The sequence below is a fragment of the Cyprinodon variegatus genome, unplaced genomic scaffold, assembly GCF_000732505.1.
Source record: "Cyprinodon variegatus isolate N-32 unplaced genomic scaffold, C_variegatus-1.0 Scaffold55, whole genome shotgun sequence".
Classification (NCBI taxonomy): domain Eukaryota; kingdom Metazoa; phylum Chordata; class Actinopteri; order Cyprinodontiformes; family Cyprinodontidae; genus Cyprinodon; species Cyprinodon variegatus.
In genome coordinates, this window is record NW_015150508.1 from 1,596,046 (window position 1) to 1,617,803 (window position 21,758).

Consider the following 21,758-nt stretch of genomic DNA (forward strand, 5'->3'; position numbering starts at 1 on the left):
ATCCATCCATCCATCCATCCATCCATCCATCCATCCATCCATCCATCCATCCGCAGAAAGTCTATTTCTGTTTGTGAAATAAACTGTTAATGAGATTCCTTAAATGTTGTTTGTGTTTACCAGCTCTCTCTATAAACTTTGTATAAGATTATTTGTGATCAGTCATCCAAACACAGCTGTGTTGTAGTTAGAGGAAAAAAAGATAAACATCCCAAACATTTCCCCTTGGGTGTACTGAGCATTTTTATAGCTAACTAAAAGTTGTAGGGTATATATCTTAACGGAATTAGGATGACATTTACATTCATCTTTGCTCTCTTAACAACAGCAAACCTGCTCTCACTGTCAAATTTCAGCTTTTTTTTTTTTTTTTACTTAAATAGTATTTTATATTTTCCACAAGGAAGAATCTGACATTTTCATAAAAATAAAAATAAATAAATAAAATAAAACTTATTAGGAAAATTCTAACACATATCTTTTAGGTTTTTCTTTTGTTTTTGACGAGGCTGTTACACTAAATGGTATTTTTTTTTTTAGGTGTCAGATGAATTTTGGCAGGACTTTTTAAAATAAAACCAGTCACACTGGTGATACTAACAAAATCTAATATGATGAGGAGAAAAGTGTGTTTTCATTTACAAGCAGTGTTGAGAAAACCAATCCATTCAGATTACTTTTACTTTTGCTTCTAGAGAGCTGGTGGTAGTGTTTCCTTACATTCTGACGAATTTCCTGAGATTCAAAAGCCAAGGACTGCGGGCTTCATCACCCTGCTAACTATCTGCTCTCTTTCTGCTCTTCTCAGATGGTTAACAAAATAATTATCCAAGATGGAGGGGTCTGCTTACAATCTTCTTTGTTTCTGAACAACTTTGTCAACATTTCCTACCTTTTAAATACATTCCACACCACTAGGATGAAAGGCTGCAATCAAAGCAGTTCAAAATTAGAAGCTCAAAATTAGACCCAAAATAAAAAAGTAGAATGACTGTGAATTAAGAATTTTAATGTATATATGTTTTCCTTTTACTCAGTGTAATAACATGGCTGCTCCTGATAAGCAGTAAAAACAACACTAAATTTTTTTTATCTTCAACTGTCCTTTGACCATTCATTGTTTTTCACCATTTCCCAAACTCCTGTTTCATGAACTGGAAGGGATGTCATTCCTTGACAGTTTTTGAGAAATACTCCCTTTGACCTTATTCTTATGCAACTTGTACTTGCAGACCCGTGCTTTTTCTCACATTTGAAAAGGGGATTTTCCACTGTTGTTTTTCGGGTCAGAAATCCCTCTCTAAAGAAATTCTTACATGGATGGACGGCTTAAGGATTCACTGGAACAGGTAGTGAGAGAATACAAACATTTGTAAGATGTGTCTTCTAAGTAATAGGCTTCATCGCATTTATATATCATCCCCCCTCAATATTAATCCGATAAACATACCTTTCTGCTGCTTTTGTGTTTATGTAAGCTAGAGTGGATGGCACTCTCTATGAGTTCAGCAGCCGAGCTTCTTCTAAAGTTTAAACACTAGCAAAACAAACTTTTCTCTTGTTCTTTGTGCCTCGAGAACATGAAAGGAAAACATGTTTTCTGAAAACATGTTAAATATATCAAACGTGCAGTAAATATGTTTAATTGCTAATGTGTTATTTTCTGATATAAATTGTAGATATAAATACATTTTTGAATGGCACTGTAATTTATTGAGATGCAGCTACATTTCACTTCAGTTTTAAGTAATGTGGAAATTTTTTACTTTGCAGAAATTGGTAAATAGGTTAAAAACTCTTGCTTAAAAACCTAAAGGCCTATAGTCAACATTTTGGATACTGACAGATTCAAAGCAGTTTCATCTGAGGTGTTTTTGCTTTTCAATTAAAAGTCAAACATACTAAAAAAAATGAGATAAAGAAAAAAAAATGTTTATTTTTAATGGAATAATCATTAAAAGGGAGCCTAACCTTAATACCCATTCAGAGTATTAGGTGTCTTTGCAGAGGTTCTCCAATGGAGAGAGTCAGAATCTAATCAGCAACTGCAAATGAAACCTGTTGACCTGACTGAGGAACTGACCCCCCCAGAGGTTAGTGAACACACACGGATAGAAACCCACACAGAGACTTCCTATGGAGGATCAGTTTGCACTGTACTAAGCCTTATCAGAGAGAGCTCAGATCTCAGTGGGGGCAGCAAATTACTGTCACTGCCTCTTTAACCGTGCAAACTCCATAATTCATGTAGAAAGGTTAGATTTTCCCTTCGGCTCATCATCCACCCTATGCTTCCAGTAAAAAACACACCCAGAATCTATTATGTAAATGTTTTTACAGAGCAGTTATATTCCATCAAAACAGCAGGGAGTTCATCTGAGCTTCAAATCCTGTTTACCTTAGCAAGCCCTAACAGTTACATACAAACCCAGGAGAACTTTAAGATCTCAAGACCTAAAGTTGTTTTTTTTATTCTTTTAAAAGAAACAAGCCCCTGTAGCAATAGTACTGTAATAGTAAGTGTATATGTGAGGGCAGTCAATGGGTGACTTTAGTCAAGCTTGAAGTCATATAAAAGCATTTTCTGTGAAAGACTTCTACTCACTTCAAAGCCATTTTATTGTAAGTGCAGTGAAATAATCTGACATTATTTATGTAGAATATCAGCTTGTCTTCTGGAACATATACCCCTGTTCTAAAAGAGTTTAATTTGAAAGCCAATCAGATATTTTAAAGTGTTATAACTAAGATAATAATTGATTATTATTTAGTTGCTGAAAATACTTGCTACATAATTTGTCGAATGGAACTGGAATCTCTCTCTTTCTTTCATGTCAAATATATCAGCTGCCCTAATCAGCTCCATAGTGGACAAGTGAGTTTGTGCATTTATTCAATTTTTTTTTTCTGTAACTCAAATAATTGATATCATTGAATAATCTCTCCATTGAATTGTATTTGAAAACAAGACATGCTCATTATTTCATTATTATCTATCTATTGCTACCTTGTGAGTGTACACCACATGTCATATGATATAGATGTAAAGCAATAAAAGCAGTTTCACTTCTCTCAGAAATACGTGCATGTATTTAAAAAAAAATAAAAAAAATACCCACAAAAAGGAATAAATACCAACCAGCCTCCCCAGTCTGAAACAGGGAGTAATCAAGCCTAAAGGTTAAATTGTTCCATGGAAAAGCAAACTCCCGATCTCAAGAAATGTGTCGAAAGGTCTGGGAAGTCATGCTCCTCTCAGTGTCACTATTGATTGCCACATGGTCATTAAAGTCCCCTATCAAGATAATGGTTTCCCCGAGAGGAGCCCAAGCTGTCTCTCCTACCTAAAGGCACAGGGATGCAACTTTCTCACCAAAGGTGGCCTGTAGGGGGTTCACAAAAGGATTTATTCCATCTTTCCATCCAGTTGATCAGGCTTGCCAGGACACCAGTCCTAAATCAATAGAGAAATAGTTCAACAACCCTTTTTAGACTGCTAAGCCAAACTTGGTTTTCTAGGAACCATTGATGATGTGTTTTCTTTTTGTTATTTACTATTACACATCAGAAATGTCCTAAACCAGTTTTGGTAACACAATAAGAAGCATTTCAGACCTCTGAATGGGAAACAACAGCAATTGTACATGAATGATCTACAGAGGCAGATGGAGAAGCGGCAGAATCTCAAAGCTCAAGACCAGCAGTACCAGGCTCGGACTGTGAATGATTTTCGGCCCCTGCATTTTTCCATCTACACCGGCCCACTCATGGAATGATGCTGCGTAACGTGTACAATTGCACAAAGCTAGCCACACACCAACCCACTCACACATACTAGGTCTACAACGTAAGCCCGAGACTTGTAAAAATACCAACATAAAACAATGCAATATAGAGGCAGACAAGCAGTTCTTCAAGAATAAATACATGAAACCTTAGCAGTGTGTAAGCATCCACTGCAAGTCCATGGTTCCATCAGTCAACAGACCGAAATCAACAAAACCAGCACTTCTACTGATACTACTACTATTAAGAGTAGTAGTGGTGAAGTGGTGAATTGTACACCTTGACACACAGCCATCACATTCAATTGAATGCCTTCCAAAGTCTTAATACTAGGTTAGAAGCATCACCAGTGCCACTCACCACATCAGCAGGGTTGCCAGATGTCACTGACTCATGTTTTCGTGCCCAAAAAATTTTCATGAACTGCCTGAATATACGAGATCCTGTCCAATTTGAACCAAAGTCTATCTATCTCTTAGGCCATAAATCTAAAGAAAAAATTTTTTTACCCATAGACGGCCATCCTAAACTGCCAGGTTGGGATGTTTCCCAACCTGGCAACAATACACATAAGATGGGAAACGTTAGCCTTTAGATGCAAAACCCCATCATGCACCGCAACATATTTTTCCAAAATATTCGTACATAAATTCGCCAAATATAAGAGGAGCATCGTAGTTTGGTTTAAAGAAAGCATTTAATTTTATATAATTTTGTTTGTTGCAAGTATTTTACAGTTTAAAGAAAAAGAAAATTTTTCTATGCATATGCATATGCATCACAATGTCGTGCATGACAAGGAAGGGCTTTATATACTGTATGCATTAATTAGGTAATAAACATTGTATTACTTCTTGAGCTCATTGAGTTATTTACTGTCACAGGTAGGTGCTTCGGCCAGAGTGTAAGTGTTTGGGCCAGTATGGTTTAAAGGGGGCCGGCCCTCGCATGTTTAAATATAGGACCGGCCCACCGCCCAAATGCCCGGTATCACAGATTACCAGTCCAAGCCTGAGCAGTACCATCTTCTCACAGAGCGCCTCAACCAGATCCAGCTGATAAAGTTGTAAGTAACTAATTTTAGCCATCAATAGCTTATATAGTGTAACATTCATGTATATATGTGTGTGTGTGTTTGTTTCAGGATGGCTCTGCAAAAAGCTCAGCAGTTCCAACAGAAACAGGAGAAAACTAGGCTTAACAAGAAGGCTCTGGACACCCAGGTAGGAAAACCATTGCAGCAGATTTAGATTTGAAGTATTATGTTATTTAATTTCTCTATTCTTTAACCTGCTTCTTGTATCTTTAATAATGAAACAGCAGCAGGTAAAAATAGTTTACTTGTCAACATTAAGGGTGTAAAAGTCATTACATAATTTCTTCAACTTATTGAAGTCTGTGTCTCTGGCCAGCAGTGGCATCAGGGACCTCCAGATTTCCCTAGACCAGGCCTGCCCAAATTTACCCCTTGAGGGCCGCTGTCCTGCAGTTTTTAGAGGTTTACCTGCCTCAGTACAGCTGATATCCATTGATAGCTGATTAACAGGCTTTTGCTAAACTGCAATTGTCACTGTCAGCTGTGCTGTACCTGGGAAACCTCTAAAACCTGCTGGACAGCTTCCCTCTAGGGGCAGCTTGGGCAGCCCTGCAACTTACACAGAACTTATAAGTTTGGAGAAGCCTGAGGGACTACATGCCAGCTAAGAAATATACTTCCTCCAGCATGTCCAATTGCGTTCTCTTAGCCTCCTCCTGGAGGGAGGCAAAACTACTTACAAACTTTGTTTTTTGATTTTAGGTTGTGAATAAGGTTTCTATGGGATCTCCTGACTATCAGCCAGACAAACCAAGGTTAACTCGTTGCGAAACAGCAACCCGGATGGCAGAGAGTCGAGAGAGAGCAAAAAAGGTCAACTACCTTTTAATCTGTCGTCTTTAGTTACTGGCCTTAGACTTTTTTTTTTTTTTTTTTTTTTAGAAAAGAGGCCATGTTTAGTACTTACTGTAGGTCTTAACTAGTGTTGCACCGATACCAGTATAGGGCGGTGCCCCGATCCTGCACTAAAATGTTGGTATCGGTATCGGCGAGTACCAACAAATAGGGCACCGATACCATTTTGAGAGCCAAAAGTTTATTCAACTATTGTCACCCATTCCAGGTAAGCATAAAAAATTCTACTGGATTCACTTATATTAGTCTTTTTCCTGCTTCACAAAGGTAGGCAGCAGCTTGACAAAGCCATGATGGCAATTATTTTACATCCAAGTAGTATGCAGTTCTTAATTTATACACACACATCAATTTCAAACAAATGGTATTGGTATGGTATCGGTATTGGCCGATACTGCACAGCCAGATATCGGTATCGGGGCCAAAAAATGGCATTGGTGCAACACTAGTCTTAACCAAAAGTGGTCTTTTTGAGCTACAGTATGTTTCACTGATGTCAGGTGTCTCAGGAGAATCTCAGCGTTGCTACTCAGAGAAATAAGGAAGAGATGCAGATCCGTCAACTTCAGCTGGAAAAAGAAAGGGAAATACTCCAACGCACAAAAACAGAGTGAGAGACAAAAGTTCAATTTAGAGAAACATGAAAAGTAGAAGGTATAGAACTAAACGCACTGTACTGTCTTCTGCACAGGTTGATTCAGGATAAAGCAAATCACTTTGAAAGGAAGCGTAACATCCGAAAGTCGCTTGAGGACGAGTGGAGTCGAAGCGTGGAGCTCAAACACCAACGAGAAGAAGAGGAGAGGCTATTCCTGAGGTGTGTGTTGAAAGCCATCTAAAACCTTTTATTGATAACATAACAACAAACATGACTGAATTATAACACAATGACACATTGACCATGAGAGATGAAGGGATAGATGCATTTCAGAAGGCAATGTTGTTTTCCACATGCACTGGAGGAGCCTTTAGATTTAACAGGATTTCCTTTAAGGGATTTTTAAATTGGCAGCTCAGTGGTGCAGAGGGTAGCACTGCAGCCTTGCAGTAAGAAGATTGCGGGTTTGATTCCTGGCCCGGGGTCTTTCTGCTTAGAGTTTGCATGTTCTCCCTAAGCATGCGTGGGTTTCTCCCACTGTCCAAAATAATTCTTCTTTGGCGTGAGTGTTAAATCTATGGGGTCGCTTGACTACCAGCCAGACAAACCAAGGTTAACTCGTTGCGAAACAGCAACCCGGATGGCAGAGAGTTGAGAAAGAGCGAAAAAGGTCAACTACCTTTTAATCTGTCGTCGTACTTACTGTAGGTCTTAAGTAGTGTCATTACATCTAAAGGCTGTGAATGGTTGTTTGTCCTGTTTGTCTCTGTGTTGCTGTGAGATGGACTAGTGACCCGCCTCTCGCCCATAGACAGCTGGAGATAGGCACGCAACCCCACTTGAGATAAAGCCTGTCAGAAAATGGATGAATGGATTATTAAACACCTTCCTGTGACTCATGCTTCTGATTACAGGTCTGCAGGGCAGCTCCTGGTAGATAAGTTTGAAGAATGCAGACGCTGCTCCGACCAGTTGTGGAGAAACTAACATATGGGCGGACTCTCTCTACTTTTCAAGTTCCCATATTCATTTGATTAAATTTAGAATTTGAGAAAAATACCAGCAATGCAATAATGTTATCTTTCCTTTTCTATTCTTCTATGTTTTGTGTGTTTCCCCCCCAAAAAATAAACTGCTCTGCCCTAGTTTTTTTTTTTTAAGTGTTAAAGGTTCAAGGAACTTTTTCTAAATGACATTTGATGGTTGTGAGGTGTATTATCAATGCTGAGTTCAGTGTTAATAAACACAAAAATAAATGTGTGATGTTTTGAGCTTCAAATATTTTTCAGAGAGAGTCTATTAAAAAATGCTGTTAAAAGAAAAAAAAATAAACTTACTTCACTGAAACTTAAATGTACTTTGGGCGCTCCATGGTTTGAAGAAAATTCCCCTCACATCCTCATTTACCCAGCTTCAACATGAAATATTGAAATGAGACAAAATTACAGGACCTTTTTATCCTGTGACTGTAAATAATCCTTACAACCCTCTAATCTATTCCTGGCAAAAAAACAAATAAAAAACTTTTAAAATCCTGGGGCACCCATGAGTTTCTCAGAAACCACAACAAAACTCTCCGGTTCAGGAAAAGAACCGGAGAGAGAAAGCTTCAAGGTGTAGATTAAAGAGCTTTCCTTTAACACTGTTGATTGCTTTATCCCACAAGCCAAGGCAGGTTTATTTGTACAGCATATTTTAGCAGTAGGGAACTTCAAAGTGCTTTAGAAAAGCACTTTTTCTTTTAGAAAAGAAAATAATAGCTTAATATTTTAGTTAGGATTTAGTTAACATTTAAAAAGTAAAACAGGGAAGTATAGCAAGAGCAGACATCTAAAAAAAAACAAAACAAAAAAAACAACCTATAGACAATTATCTTAGGGTTTCATCACATTTATAGTCTTTTTTTTTCCCAGGTAAGGGGAGCCAACTGAATTGTGCTATTCCCTTCTTTTTGTTCTGGGGATGCAACTTCAATTCAGAATGCCTGGCTGGTCTGTAAGGTTTATATGTAGACAACAGATCTGTTGTTGTTGTTTTTTGTGCTAAGCTAGTTAGTTATTTATATAATGATATACATATTTAAGTCTCTTCTCTGAGATCCAGGCATTTAATGTTTAATACTTTCAAAATATGATGAAATGTTCTATTTTTTTAGTTTCAATGAGGATACAGACAGCAGCATTCTGAATAAGAAAAGCTCAAATGAAATTGATTTGACAAAAACAAACTGTCCCTCTCATTTAGAGAAAAATATAAGTTTGTGTTATTTCAGAATAAATGTGATAGAGATGTGATAGTCATAACAGAGGGCTACACTGTGGCACAGTTTGTAGCACTGCTTCTCTTTCATTAAGAATGTCCTTGGTTGATTACAAGCCTAGGGTGTATCTGCATGGAGTCTGCATGTTCTCCCCGTGCATGTGTGGGCTCTCCTTAGGCACCCAGCTTCTTCCCACAGTCCATGACTGTTAGGTGGATTTTCTTCTCTAAACTGCTATTAGGTATAAGCTTGTGCGCATGGTTAAATGTGTTGTGTGTTGCCCTGCACCTGCCCCCTCTTTCATCCAGACTGCTGAAGATAGGCCCCAACTACTTGTCTCTGAGAGATAAGCATCAGAAGATGAAGGGAAGTCATAACAGATGGGGTAGAGATGGAACAAGTATGAATTGTAATTCTTAGTTGTGATTATTGACAACAAAATCTGCTGGAAACCTTTGTAATAACTGCAAAACTGTTTCAGAATTAAAAAACAAGAAATGAAAAGACATTGTCTACAGTTAGCTGATTTGAGCTATTGCTCCCTGGGCTATTGCACAGAACACTGTAGTAACACTTATTGTATAGGACAACACTCAAGCCACTATGCACCGTCCAGAAAAGAACCATACAGATAGTTCATTAGGCCGGCAATTGTAAGCACACTAATGTATTATTCCGTTAAAGTATGAAAATACAGACAACAGCTACCAGAAAGCTGGGGAGGGGGATATAAGTTAAGGGATAATGTATGGAACAAACTTAATATTGAAATAAAATATTGTCCAAGCATGAGACAGTTTGGGAAAGGGCTCAAACTGGTTTTCAGTGAATGAACATCACAGACATGGTTAGAGCGTGGGACTTTAAAAGACTTGATTTATAAGACCTGCCTACTTGGACTTGATATATAAATAAAGGTATAAAAATATCAGCTAAAAAATTTTTTAAAAATGACCTTTCATAAACTATGTCCCTTGTCTGGTTATACTTACTACTATTTAGTTAATTTTTGCCTAATAAAAGAACTTTAACAACAACAAAGTGTTTTCAACACAGGCTTTATAACTGACATTCCCTCTACCCAGGTTTCAATATTTTACGCTTTTTATTTCATTTTCTTTTTGTTTACAGCACCATGACATACATGTATGTAACTTTTACTAAGCATAATTGTCACCATTTTTGTTATTCTATTGATATTATAATTTCAGGTAACTAATATTAATGTTACTTCCAACTCCATGGCCAGGTATTTTCCTTTGTATTACTCTTAACCTAACAGGAGAGCATGCAGCTTCCTAGTTAAAACAAGGTTGTTAGTTTTGTGTGCAATAAATGTGAGTTACTGGCAACATGTGCAATTATTTTTATTGTTCTTATTCTTATTATTATTATTAAAATTATTGTTATTATTAAATAAAGCAATTAAACACTCCTTTTAAGTATTTTAAAGTCAGTCCACTTTATATTTATTAATTGCACAAATAAACAAATGACAGCCATTTATATTTTTGCATGTTAAAATATACTTTTATCCCTCCATTTTGTTATAACATTTTGCAATGTATATCATTTTTTAGGATTTTTTTTTTCTTAATAAAAGTGTCCTGTTTCAATACAACAGGGAGTAGAGCACATAGTTTCACTACATCTGTTTTACAGATGTAGTGACATTTACAAACAGCTGGCAAGCTTTTATTGGGAAACCCATTTCAGTTTTGGACTGAGGCTCTACAGCTCTAGTTCGACACCTAGTGGTGTCTTGAGGTTATGTGCACCATCTTAATGACCCTTTATGGCGTCACAGATGCAAATATCCCCGAACTATTTGTGAAAAATAAAATATTTCTGTGCATTTAAGCTCCCCTTACACAAACTCCTGCAGCTCTACTTTATGTCCTATTAATCAAACAAAGTCTATCTTTTCTGATCTTTTTTCCCCTGTTAGTATGCTTTAATAACCGGCAGTTTGTTATAACATGCAAGAAATAGATTGCAGTTCATCTGGCAGATAATACCAGGATGATCCTGAAAGAATTTGAGCAAATCCACTGTATACATATTGCTGCATCATGACTAATTATGTTAGATGTGGGATCCAATAGGAATTAGTAAAAATGCCTGTTTTAATCTAAGCTGTTACTAACTGATAGATATGAACAACTGGGTTCAGATGAAAACAGAAAAGGACAGATAAAACCCTGAGAACCTTCTGAAAAAAAGCCCATTGTGTGCTGGGATACTTCCCAGAACTAGACTCAATAACCAGATTAAAATACTTTGATTTCTGGAGGCAACTTGCACAGCATGAAAAACTACATTTCGATTAAGTGAATAAGATCATTTTAGGATTTGGCAGCAATGTGTGAAAGAGGAAAAGAATAGCCTATATAAAATACTTCAATCTGTGTGAATTTTGCACAATTTCATATAACCAATGCTCAATTACATTTTTGTAAAAAACTGTGCATATTTAAAAAAAATCCCACATAGATAAGCCATGATCTTTTTTTTTGTGACATGTCTGATTTTTCTGATTACATCTGTTAATTTACAGATAAAATCAAAGGGAAGCAAATATTCAGATACTAGAGGAGGACTGAGAGAGAAGTAATGAGTATCAAGGGAAAACCACATATTCATTATTTTGGAGAGAATATGGCTGGAAAAAAACATTGTAAGGTTCTTTGTTACTCCGGCACAGAGAATGGTGATACCCAAGGCTGGCGATCCCGTGGTGCCGGAAAAGCTGAATATTTTCATTTATTATGGGGTTGCCCGTTAATAAAACAATATTGAATCGGAAAAAAAAAAAACATAGTACTTGAAGAGACGATAACAATACAAGTTTGTTGTCAACTTGAATTTATGGGTCTGGGGAATATTTGTCAGCTAAATCTAAAAAAAGTAGAGGAACACAAGATGTTGCGAATACTGCTTCTGGCTGCTTACAAAGCAATAACCATACGATGGCATAGTACTTTTATACCTACAGTAGAAGAATGGATTGATATCAAGTATTTATGTCAAGGAGAAAATAACTGCATCAAAAATATTGGAGACAGACAAATATAATAACGTCTGGAAGGCTTGGTTACAGTATGTAAAAACACATAGACCTGACTTGGTATGAAGCATGTGAGCTGTTTGTTTAGTGGATGTATTGAAGTGGAAAATAAGTGGAATAAGCAAGAAAACCATAAAGTTTATGAAAAACACACCCTTGTTTGATGCTTTCAGTGATTATTTTTGTGTTTAGCCTTTGGTTAGATCTCAGTTTGAATTGTATCTATATATAGTCTTTAGTTGTTGACAAGAATGTTGGTCATCTTATGAGCATGTGCATTTAAGGACTGTCAACGTCGACTAAAGTTTCTCAGGTGACATTATGAATAGATGACTTATATGATTTAAAATGTAGAAAAGGCAATCTAAAACAGAAATCTTCATAACAAAATAAATTAGGAATAAGGCATCTTTGTGTCTAAGCACAACATCCTAACAAAATCTGACTCCACAAATGATCATTTGAAGAAGTTGGAGTAGGCTAACCAGCAGATTAAACTTAAAATATGCAACATAAGATATAACAAAAGTTAATGATATGTTCGGATTTTTCCATGATAACAGTAGCACAGTAATTCCTCTTCTTATTTGTTTGCCTTTCTGTGTTATATTTGATTTCACTTTAGTCCAGATTGGGGCAAACATCTACTGTGCAAACATAGATTAGGCACTGGATCTAGCTCTCGTGCTACTTTAAAAAGCATTAATTGCTCTGAACTCATGCTGAACTTGATAAGTCCTCCCTTGGCTGCTATCATGTAGGCTTTCCACCTGTGAATCATTTCTCCAACAGAGCAGTGATAGAATCCAACCATTTTGGAAATACCTAAGTAATTCTTTCCATTTTGGAAACAATTGTCTGAAACAATTGCTATGAGAAGAATACTTTGTCATGGCTTTCCTTCTAAGCAATGTGCTAACGCTGATAAGAACCCTCTAAACCAGCTTAATGCCCACATTTCTCTAGCAGCATTCTAGATCAGCTGCTGCTGTCTGATCTTTTTTTTTTTTTTTTTGGGCAGGCCTGTGAAGGCCCCATTTCAGTAATCAATTCTACAAATAATAAATATATACATAGGTGGTTCTAGACAGGGGCCAATAGGGGGCAGTGCCCCTGTAAATCATGTCCTGGCCCCTGTTATGGCCCCTGTACTGAAGAAATGATACTTAAAAGAAATTCTAATGATGATATGTGCTGGAACAGACATGGTTACTGATAGGTCCTTTGGATCTATTAGATTTTTTTCTTTATAAATTCTGTTTTACTAATTATTTAAAAACAATAAGGTGATAGCTTCAGTGGTATTGAGATAGAATCCCAGTTTTCATCTGCTTAATGTTTTTTTTTTTTTTTTCAAAACAAATGAAAAAAAAAATACACACATTTTTACAGCTGAATTTATCAGTTTTTCTTGAGTTCTAATTCAGATAAAAAAAAATGGTAATTTTGATTTAAATTAGGTGGAAAAAATTCAAATTTATGAATGTATATTGACCTCATAAGAAATAGAATTTTTATTAAACCTAATTGAATATAAATTTTAGTTCTTGGCAGCTCTCTTAATATATTTGAAAAAGAAGGGGACCTAAGATGAACTCTGGGGCCTCTTTTTTTGGCCTCTAATGCACTGACACAAAAAAGACCCTCTCATTGTAGTAATATTTAAAGCAGTCCAATCTAGTACCAGTCGGGTGCTATAACAGCAAGGCTGACATATTTTCAGACACTGTAATAACATGAAGTGCTCAACAGTGTTCAATGCTGCACTAAGGTCCATTTGCTTTATTTCATCAGCGATCTGATCATTTCGATTTTATGACTTGGCCCCCCCAAACACATGACAAAAGCGACATATTTATTTTTTTGAGCCAAATGATGTTATGACTTACAAAGTGTCCACTTTTGTCTAAGAAGGATTGGGGGTGACAGTGGCGGTGGATCTTTAGTTGGAGCTAACATTGTGACTTGAGCTGGTGGTGATATCTTGCCTGCTCCTTTGATTTTTTTGGGTTCTTTCAGTGAAGAAGTTTGCAAATTAATTGCAGGACTTGTTAGAGTGGAGTTAAGATCCTGCAGTCAGAAGAGGATTTGTTTCCCTATCGACCGAATAAGGCATGCTTTTGCTAATTATCAGGGAAAAAACACTCTTATATTTTTGCAGTTGTTAGTTTTATCTGTATAGCCTGTCTTTATAGATGTTATGTGAACCTAGGGTTCAGTCTTTAGCACCTGGGTTCATCTTTTTTAAAGAGTCCTTTTCAGTTCTGACAGGTGGAGAGATTTTTTCTTCCCAGAAACAACCTTCACTTTAATTGGAGCAACTGAATCATTGGTTTTGAAAACACAATCACAAAAAGAGGATCACATAGTTCTATTGCACTTGTGTCTATGGGAATATCCATGGGAATTTTTATTTTTTTATTTTTTTTTTTTTACTTCCTTTTTTTTCCTATTTTCATTATACAGACACAACAGTACCAATAATGCAGGGCGGAATCTAATACAAAATAACAATATGGAGTGAGTACAGTATTCATTTGACTTAGAAATCAAACCTATTTTCAAGTGGTTTGCAATATGTTAATACATATGATGTTTATCTATGGTTACTGTAGAGGGATCAACTCTTGATGTGGTGAAAAAAATTTAAAACCAGATTTGATCAATTTGAATTTCTTTATTTTTGAGTTATTCAGAGAATTTTTCCAAATTTCAATTATTCTATCAACAGAATTATCTATTTTTTCATTTGTAATTTCATTCTGTCATCAGAGTTTAGTCAGATGCTTTTTGCAATGGTCAGTGGGATTGTTAAAATCTCCCACAATAGTTAAACAGTCACATGTCACAGTAAACATTTGTTTTAGATTAAGGAGGCCTGTAAATATCTGAGAACATTGGACTCAGATTGAAGTATTTAAGGGGAAAGAAGCCATTGCTCCAACTTTCTGTTGCTGTCTATAAAACTGTAGTTTGGGGCCACCCACTGTCAGAATAGGTGCAACCAATACATAAGCGTTATAATCAGTAATGAAGCAACTTATCTGACAAAGGGAGAAAAAGCTTCCAAGCAGCTAGAAAACAGAATTCCAGCTACTTTGCATTCTGTACCAAAGTAGTAATTAATTTTGTCTTATAAACAGAGTCTTTGATTTTTCACCTAGGTTTTATAAAATGATAACACAAATAAAAATGTTATATGCCTCTTTTAATCAGCCATTATGCTTTAGGACAGCCTATGCTGCTCCCCAGCTTAGCTGTTATGTTTTTCGGTTCACCCTGGTAGATAAGAGGGTTTCCACCATTGTGCCTTTGGCTAAGGGAGAATATACTGTTGTCTTAGGCTTTGGACCGTGCAGCGGAGAAGAGTACTTACTCTTGATGGGGTCACTGGTGGGGTAGCACAGTGCTACTCTCTAAGACTTTATCATTCATGTGGAAAAAGACAGTATAAAAAATAAAATCGTCATCAGAAATAGGTAATGACTTTGATTCTAAATAGAAATAGATGGAATACAATACATTCTGCAACTGTAGCTCTTGCTATTTCTATTCATTATAAGGACAGCGGTCTTCATTTCTTTTTTGAGACGTTTCAGCTCTTATTCTAAAGGCCTCATCAGGTCCTTTCAGACAAGGTCCCACAAGTCCACCCTGTGAGTCATTTGGGTTCTCAAAACCTATGATGTGTTTCTCACAGCTTGCAGGATGGAGGAATGTGTGGGTGATTTCCAAAATAATAAACTCCTAATCCATGATCCGATCTGTAGAAGCAGTCCAGATTAGCAAAAAAACACCTTTAGTTGCATTAAAAAGAAAGGCCAAAATGTATGATTTATAATCTTGTTATTATTGAGTTACATTTTCAGACTGCAGACTAAAGTTTGTTTAGAAAAGACCTCAGGGACAAAACAAAGTCGACTTAAAACTTCTGCTAAATTAAAGGACGTTTACCCAGGCTGTCAGACAGGTAGCAGATTCATTGTTTGTCCTCACAACTGTAGAGCGATGAGTCTGTATATGTGTGTTTATATGAGAGCTTTGGGACCGAAGCTAAAGTCCAAAATCAGCACATATCATAACAAAATTACTCACAGACCTGAAGCAGAGCCAAGCTGGACTCAGGCCACTTCCTGCCACAGAACATCGGTTAAAGCTGCATGAACTAAATGTTACAAAACTCCAAACTCACACTGATGGACTGCAGTGAAAAACAGTCCCAACTATAATTTACATGCTTTTAGAGAGATTTCCTTTATGTAATCCAGGCGCAAATGTTGCCTATATGTATAGGAAGCTAAAGGTTTATTTATTTAATTTATGTTTAAATCAAAATAACATCCCTTATATTCAGTTTTATTGAACATAAGAGAGAGAAAAAAAATGTTTATCTGTAAAATTGCTAGGATGGCCATTTTAACCATAACAGCACTAATTATCGTGTTAAATTTAATCTTTTGTAACAAATTTTTCTAATATTTTTATCCATAAACTTCAAGTTAAATATTTTGTTTAAGCAAACAGGATGGGCGGAAATAGTTTACACCTATTATACACAATAGACGGAAACCACCTATGTGACCTCTGACAGGAAAAATAAAAATACCTTGAATACAAAGTTGTGTGGATTATGTGGTGGTCCTTAAACTAACATGATGCAGGGATGCCTGGGAACAATATTCCCACATAGAAACATGGAAAAACCCTTTGTCTGGATGACGTCGAGGTCTCCCTCCTGCTGTGGATGCAGTCCTTCCCACACTGAGGCTCTCATTAACCCGAAACCCTCCAATCTTCCTGCTGATCAGTCACCATGGCCTGGTTATAGAGATAAAATGAGAGCAAGGTTTTTGGAGGGTGTTTTGGAAAAGAGGTTAGATGGATGGGTACACAGATACGTGAGGAAGAAGATGTTGTTGAGTCACAGGTGTGGAATTTATCATAATTTGCAGATATACAATGGATTTAAAGACTGACATCCTTGACTTAAAAGCTACTATATGAAATTAGTGTGTTATTTTTTTGTTATTCCATAGATGTGTGTACATATTCACATTCAGACATATGAAAGGTTATTTTTTTCTGTACTAAAGGGGATTTACTTGTGTGTTTATGGGTTTTCTGAGTCAAGCAGGTAATTCCCTAAAAAAACAGGAAGCCAAATCCTGCTTCCATTACGTTAAACCATCAATATTCTCATGTCAGCCTGGTGTTTCCACCTGGCATGTTCTGATTCATAAGATAAACATCTTCCCCCAGTCACCATTGTTTGCTGGATCCAATACAGCACATCTGCTTCTTCTCACAGCAGATTACTCCAAACACAGCATTTGAAAAAAGATGGCGTGACTAAGAGCGGCCTTAAGCTCTGGACTCTTATCTGTCTTCTTGAATTTGAATTGTAGGAATTCAGCCTCAGAAACTGACATTCCCATCCTATAGCTTATGGTGAAATATGTGGAAAAGATAAATATTTCATTGAAACACATGGAATCAGACACAAAACACAGTATTTAGGTTCCATAGACCTTGTAGCATTTCATCACCTTTGTGGAGTTTGCCAAAAAAGAAATTTGGACTGAGTTGTCTAAAACCAGGAAGCAAGTATAAGAATCATTCTCTTTAAAGTCTTTCAAAATAGAAGTAAAGCATCTCCAAAGCATTATTTTAATGTGCAAAGATAAATACATACTGCAAGTGGGACGTGAGAAAATTTACGATGTGTACCAAGTAATAGTGAAACAGTCTACAACAAAATGTTCCCTTTTTTGTTGTACATCATTGAAACACTTGATACATTTAAAAGAAGCCTGTATGACTTACCTCATTGTAAATATAATCACTGAACTTGTTTCTCAAACGATTATTTGTGATTAGAGTTTCCAAACATCACCTTCAGTATATTAAAGTTTGTGTCAGGCACAATTGGGATCAGAAACAAACAAACAAAAAAAAAACAATATAAAGAAAATAAAGCTTAATATAGAACATAACTTCAGACAAGGCAAGGGAAGTTTATTTGAATAGCACAACTCAGTACAAAGACAATTCAAATTGCGTTACATCGATTCAACAACAATACAGAAGGAAAATAAAAGCAGAATAAAAGAAATTAAAGATAAAAAAACAAGATAAAAGCAGGTACTAAAACAAATAAAACAGTTGTACTACGACATTAAACTAATTATATATCAGTTAACAGTTTAATGCATTTTTTACTTTGACTTAAAAGAACTTTTGGGGCCTGTAGTCCTGCAGGATTAATTTTTCAAAGCTTCTCTTTTTCAATAATGATTTTATAATTCCTGTTGTAAGGCCTGGGGGAAATCACCTGACACAAAGGATGTGTTTATAATTTGAATCAAGTTAGACTCTAAAACAGGCAAAACCTTCTAATAAAACCTGACATCTGGACAGCAGGAAGGGGAGCTTAACACCTAAAGAATTTCTCCTCAAATTTTGCAGTTTATTTGGCAGAATTTGGGCCTTTTAGTTTATTCTAACTGTTGACATCACTGGGACTGGAGCTGATGTATAGACTGCTTTTCCAATACCTTGTATTGGAAAGTCATTGCAGGCATATTTAGATAAGAGTTAATTGGCCACAGAGATGGGGCGTTGTTTACCTGTTGACTGTGGCAAATAATGCAGATGTATTATTGATAATCTCAGAGAGGAAAGATTTTCTCCATTTTTCAGTTGTAAATTATGCAACTAAATGATGCTTTTCTTTATAGATTTCATAGTGAACCTGGAGTCCATTCTTTCTTTACCTTTGCCTGGCTTTTCGGTACTCCCTCTTATCTTTTCTCACTGCTGGAGCATTTTTTCCATGGAGATTTTATCTTCCCAGCAACTTTCACTTTAACTCTCTGGAGCATCGGAATCAATGATGTCCGCAACTATAGAATGGAAATAATCAACCAGCTCATCTATTGAGTAAAAGGGTAAAATGGAAGCAGGTAGATAAGCCTGGGTAAAATTTTTAATTTTACCGACCATGATAACATGCCTTCTTATAACATATATTTAACATATATTAGATCAGTGGGGAAAATGATTTCAAAGTAAGATGGTCTGATAGGGCAACATCAGTTACAGAAACATTTGAAATATTTAGACCTGAATTACTAATGACCCAGTCGATAAATGTGTGTTGGTAGTTTAACATATTGAGTCAAACCAAAAATTTCAAGTGTATCATACAGTTCTTTCCAAACTCTGTGTTCCGGGTTGTCAACATGTACATTAAAATCCCCCACAAGAATTAAATAGCCATGTAAACATGTTTATAAATGGGGGGATGAATGATAAGAGTGAGAGGGTCTTTGGAGAGTGAGGACTTGATAAAGCACTCATTATTTTTTTCCTAGTGAATCATGCGTTCCCCCTTCAGAAAGACAAATTCAGGCTCACACACAGGGACAGCCATGGGACAACATCTTTTAAAGTGTTTTAACTGAGAAAGAGTGTCTCAGTGACACACTGCTGGTTTAGACTAAGAACAGATGACTTTATCTCGGAGAATGAGACATTCTTTGGATGGGAGCCATTAAAATAGTCATAAGGCTTAGAGATAAATTAGATTCAGAAGGATTTCTGGGCTCTGTGACTTATCAGTGGCTGATGGCTGCATGTTTTGCAGTGTGTGGTAACTCTCTAGGGGTTTGATGGACACCCCGACACTACTTGGATTAGACACAAAGAAACCACAAGGAAAGATTGGACTTGCATTAGTCACCGTCTCTTTAAGAAGGCTGATGGTTTTATTTATAAAAGTATGTTGCTGTATGAGCAGTCATGTGCATGGCATGATGCCAAATAAAACTATCAAGCTTCATTTGTTTTCTTGGGTTTCGTTGTGAGTTTGTGTTTTATTCATCTAAAAAAAGATATTTTCAATTCAATTCAATTCAGGTTTTCATATAGCACCAATTAAAATGTCATCTCAAGGTTACTGACATAGTTATGCAGCCCGTTTTCATTAAATCTTTCTATCTAAAGAAACCCATCTGATTGTATTGAGTCACTGACTTTGCAAGATTAGCACTTACTGGAAGAACATATGGTTATAGTAGGTATTCGTTTGCATTGTGTCATTTACTCTGCAGCAATCCCTTACTCAGATTATTCATGCAGCAACAGAGGAGGGGGAAAAAAATCGCTTTTAATAAGAAGAAACCTGCAGCAGAGCCAGGCTCAGCGTAAGCAGGCTTCTGTTGAGGCCAGCTGGGGGTTCAAGGAGAGAAATGCAGATATATTAAAGGAACTTAAAAGCACTAATCCATAAAACTTTCTGTTAAAAAGGGTAACAGTAAACTGGCTCCACAGATAGCTCTGTCTAGGAAAGAATCAGTGGCGAGTTCTCATTGAATACTAGAGAAGTTACTGTAAAGGAGACAGCGTTGGGTACTGACGGCTTAATAATTAGATTACTATGGAGAGCAACTTAAAATCAGAACAATTCTTTTCAAAATCTAAATCAGTGTTCTTTGGGATGGCTGTAGATCATTCTGAAGCAGTTTTCTGGTGAGTGAAGGATTTAATGTTTGATCCAACTTCCCTTCTAGTATGTTAATCCACCCCACCCAATCCCACATGTGTGATCAATGAGACCTTGACTGGAGAATAGGATTCCAATATAGAAAAAAAAAGTTCCAAGTATCAAATAAAAAACTAAAATATATAGTTAATCAACGACCCCTCATTGTAAGGGATACTAAAAATTAATTATTCAAATATGCCGATTTGCATTGAAACACATTTCTCCAAAGTGTTGCCCTTTTTTTGGCTGCAGTGAGCTCAGTCCCTCTGCTTCCAATAGGTTCACCAGAGCAATAACAATGCTTAAAGTCTTAAAGTCTACAAACATGTTGAATAGAGCCAGAAAAACAAACAAACAAAAAAAACAAACACAAAGACATTGTTTCGAGTGCTTTTCCTATAAAGACCAACAAGAAATAACAGAATGCTGAAAAGTGGCATATGTGCCAACCTAATGCTATACTTTTGGAGCAACACTAAAATAGTGAGCATTCTGAATAATATAAGCAAAAAATAATTTTTGTCAGTCTGACCGGCATGAACAGCCTAATGATGGGGTTCCCTGGGTCTGAGCTACGTCTTAGATGCTATTCTAGGGCAGGCTTAACAGACCCAGATTTAAATCCTCAACTCTAAATTGATCTAGTCTAAAGGCTGGAAACTCTGAGTTTTCGGTGTCACAATGGTTGCTGTGAGTTAGTTTAATCAACCCTAAGTAGGTCCACTCAGAGTAGAACACGTGTAACAAGTGTGAAAAGCCATTATCAGTTGAGCTCCAATTCGACAAGTCACCCTGATAACAGGCAACAAGAAGTGCGAATTTCAATTTCACCCTAGTGGAACAAGAGATTTTAATGCAAAAATAAAATAAAAACATGTAGAAAATCTTTAAAAGACAGAGCAACAGCACTGCAGCTGCAAAGGAGAGAAAAATGGCATAGGAGAAGATTGCTGGATGTCCTTTTTCCGGGTGGATCATCAAAATAAGTGGTCCTGGTAATTGTCAATCATTCTGGTGATGTTTACATAAGGCTGTCCTACGTGCTTCTGTCCAAACTTACCTCCTCCTTGTATTGCTGAATTTATGCATAAAATAAGACTGTCTTTCATGGCCTTGGTGCTGATGGTTGGTTTTTTCACCTTCTCCTGCTCACCTGACTAACAGGCCCAGCGGCTGATTAACACAGATCTGTTTCACCTGGTTCCAAAAGCTATTTATGTTGTTTGCTTGCCTACCATCAGCGCCAGATTATTTCAGCTGTTTCTGTGAGTGTAAGTAAGTGTTTGACATTCTGATTCTGACCTGTTTTCTGCCTCTGGATATTTGCGTTTCTGCCTCGTCTGCTCTGTGAGTTTGGTTTTCAGATTCTGCAGGTTATCGAACGTGGCCTGTGTTACTGACCTCTGCTTGGACTCTCCCTCAGTACTTCTTCGGCTCTCTGATCCCGTGGTGTGTAGACCTGGTTTGGACTGTACTACGGCTTTGGTTTATCCCTCACGGACACTGTTGCCTCCTCAGCGTCAGCTGGCGCCAGCTCCCCATCACCCTGAG

At 36.7% G+C, this 21,758-nt stretch overlaps 1 protein-coding gene across 4 annotated transcripts in view; it reads left to right on the forward strand.

Annotated features, from left to right (window-relative positions):
• Window positions 1–597: 597 nt before the first annotated feature.
• The window catches only part of ccdc81 (coiled-coil domain containing 81), a 27,640-nt gene continuing 6,479 nt past the window's right edge, over window positions 598–21,758 (forward strand). The window contains exons 1-8 of one of the 4 annotated variants that reach the window (XM_015371220.1): window positions 607–1,349; window positions 2,848–2,875; window positions 4,671–4,852; window positions 4,931–5,009; window positions 5,585–5,695; window positions 6,238–6,347; window positions 6,429–6,554; window positions 7,250–8,172. In XM_015371220.1, coding sequence (XP_015226706.1) covers window positions 4,767–4,852; window positions 4,931–5,009; window positions 5,585–5,695; window positions 6,238–6,347; window positions 6,429–6,554; window positions 7,250–7,322 — 585 coding nt within the window. In that variant the 5' untranslated portion in view covers window positions 607–1,349; window positions 2,848–2,875; window positions 4,671–4,766 and the 3' untranslated portion in view covers window positions 7,323–8,172. Of the gene's footprint in view, window positions 1,350–2,847; window positions 2,876–4,670; window positions 4,853–4,930; window positions 5,010–5,584; window positions 5,696–6,237; window positions 6,348–6,428; window positions 6,555–7,249; window positions 8,173–21,630 lie in introns of those variants that run through there. The other 3 variants (XM_015371222.1, XM_015371219.1, XM_015371221.1) reach the window with 3 other exon arrangements.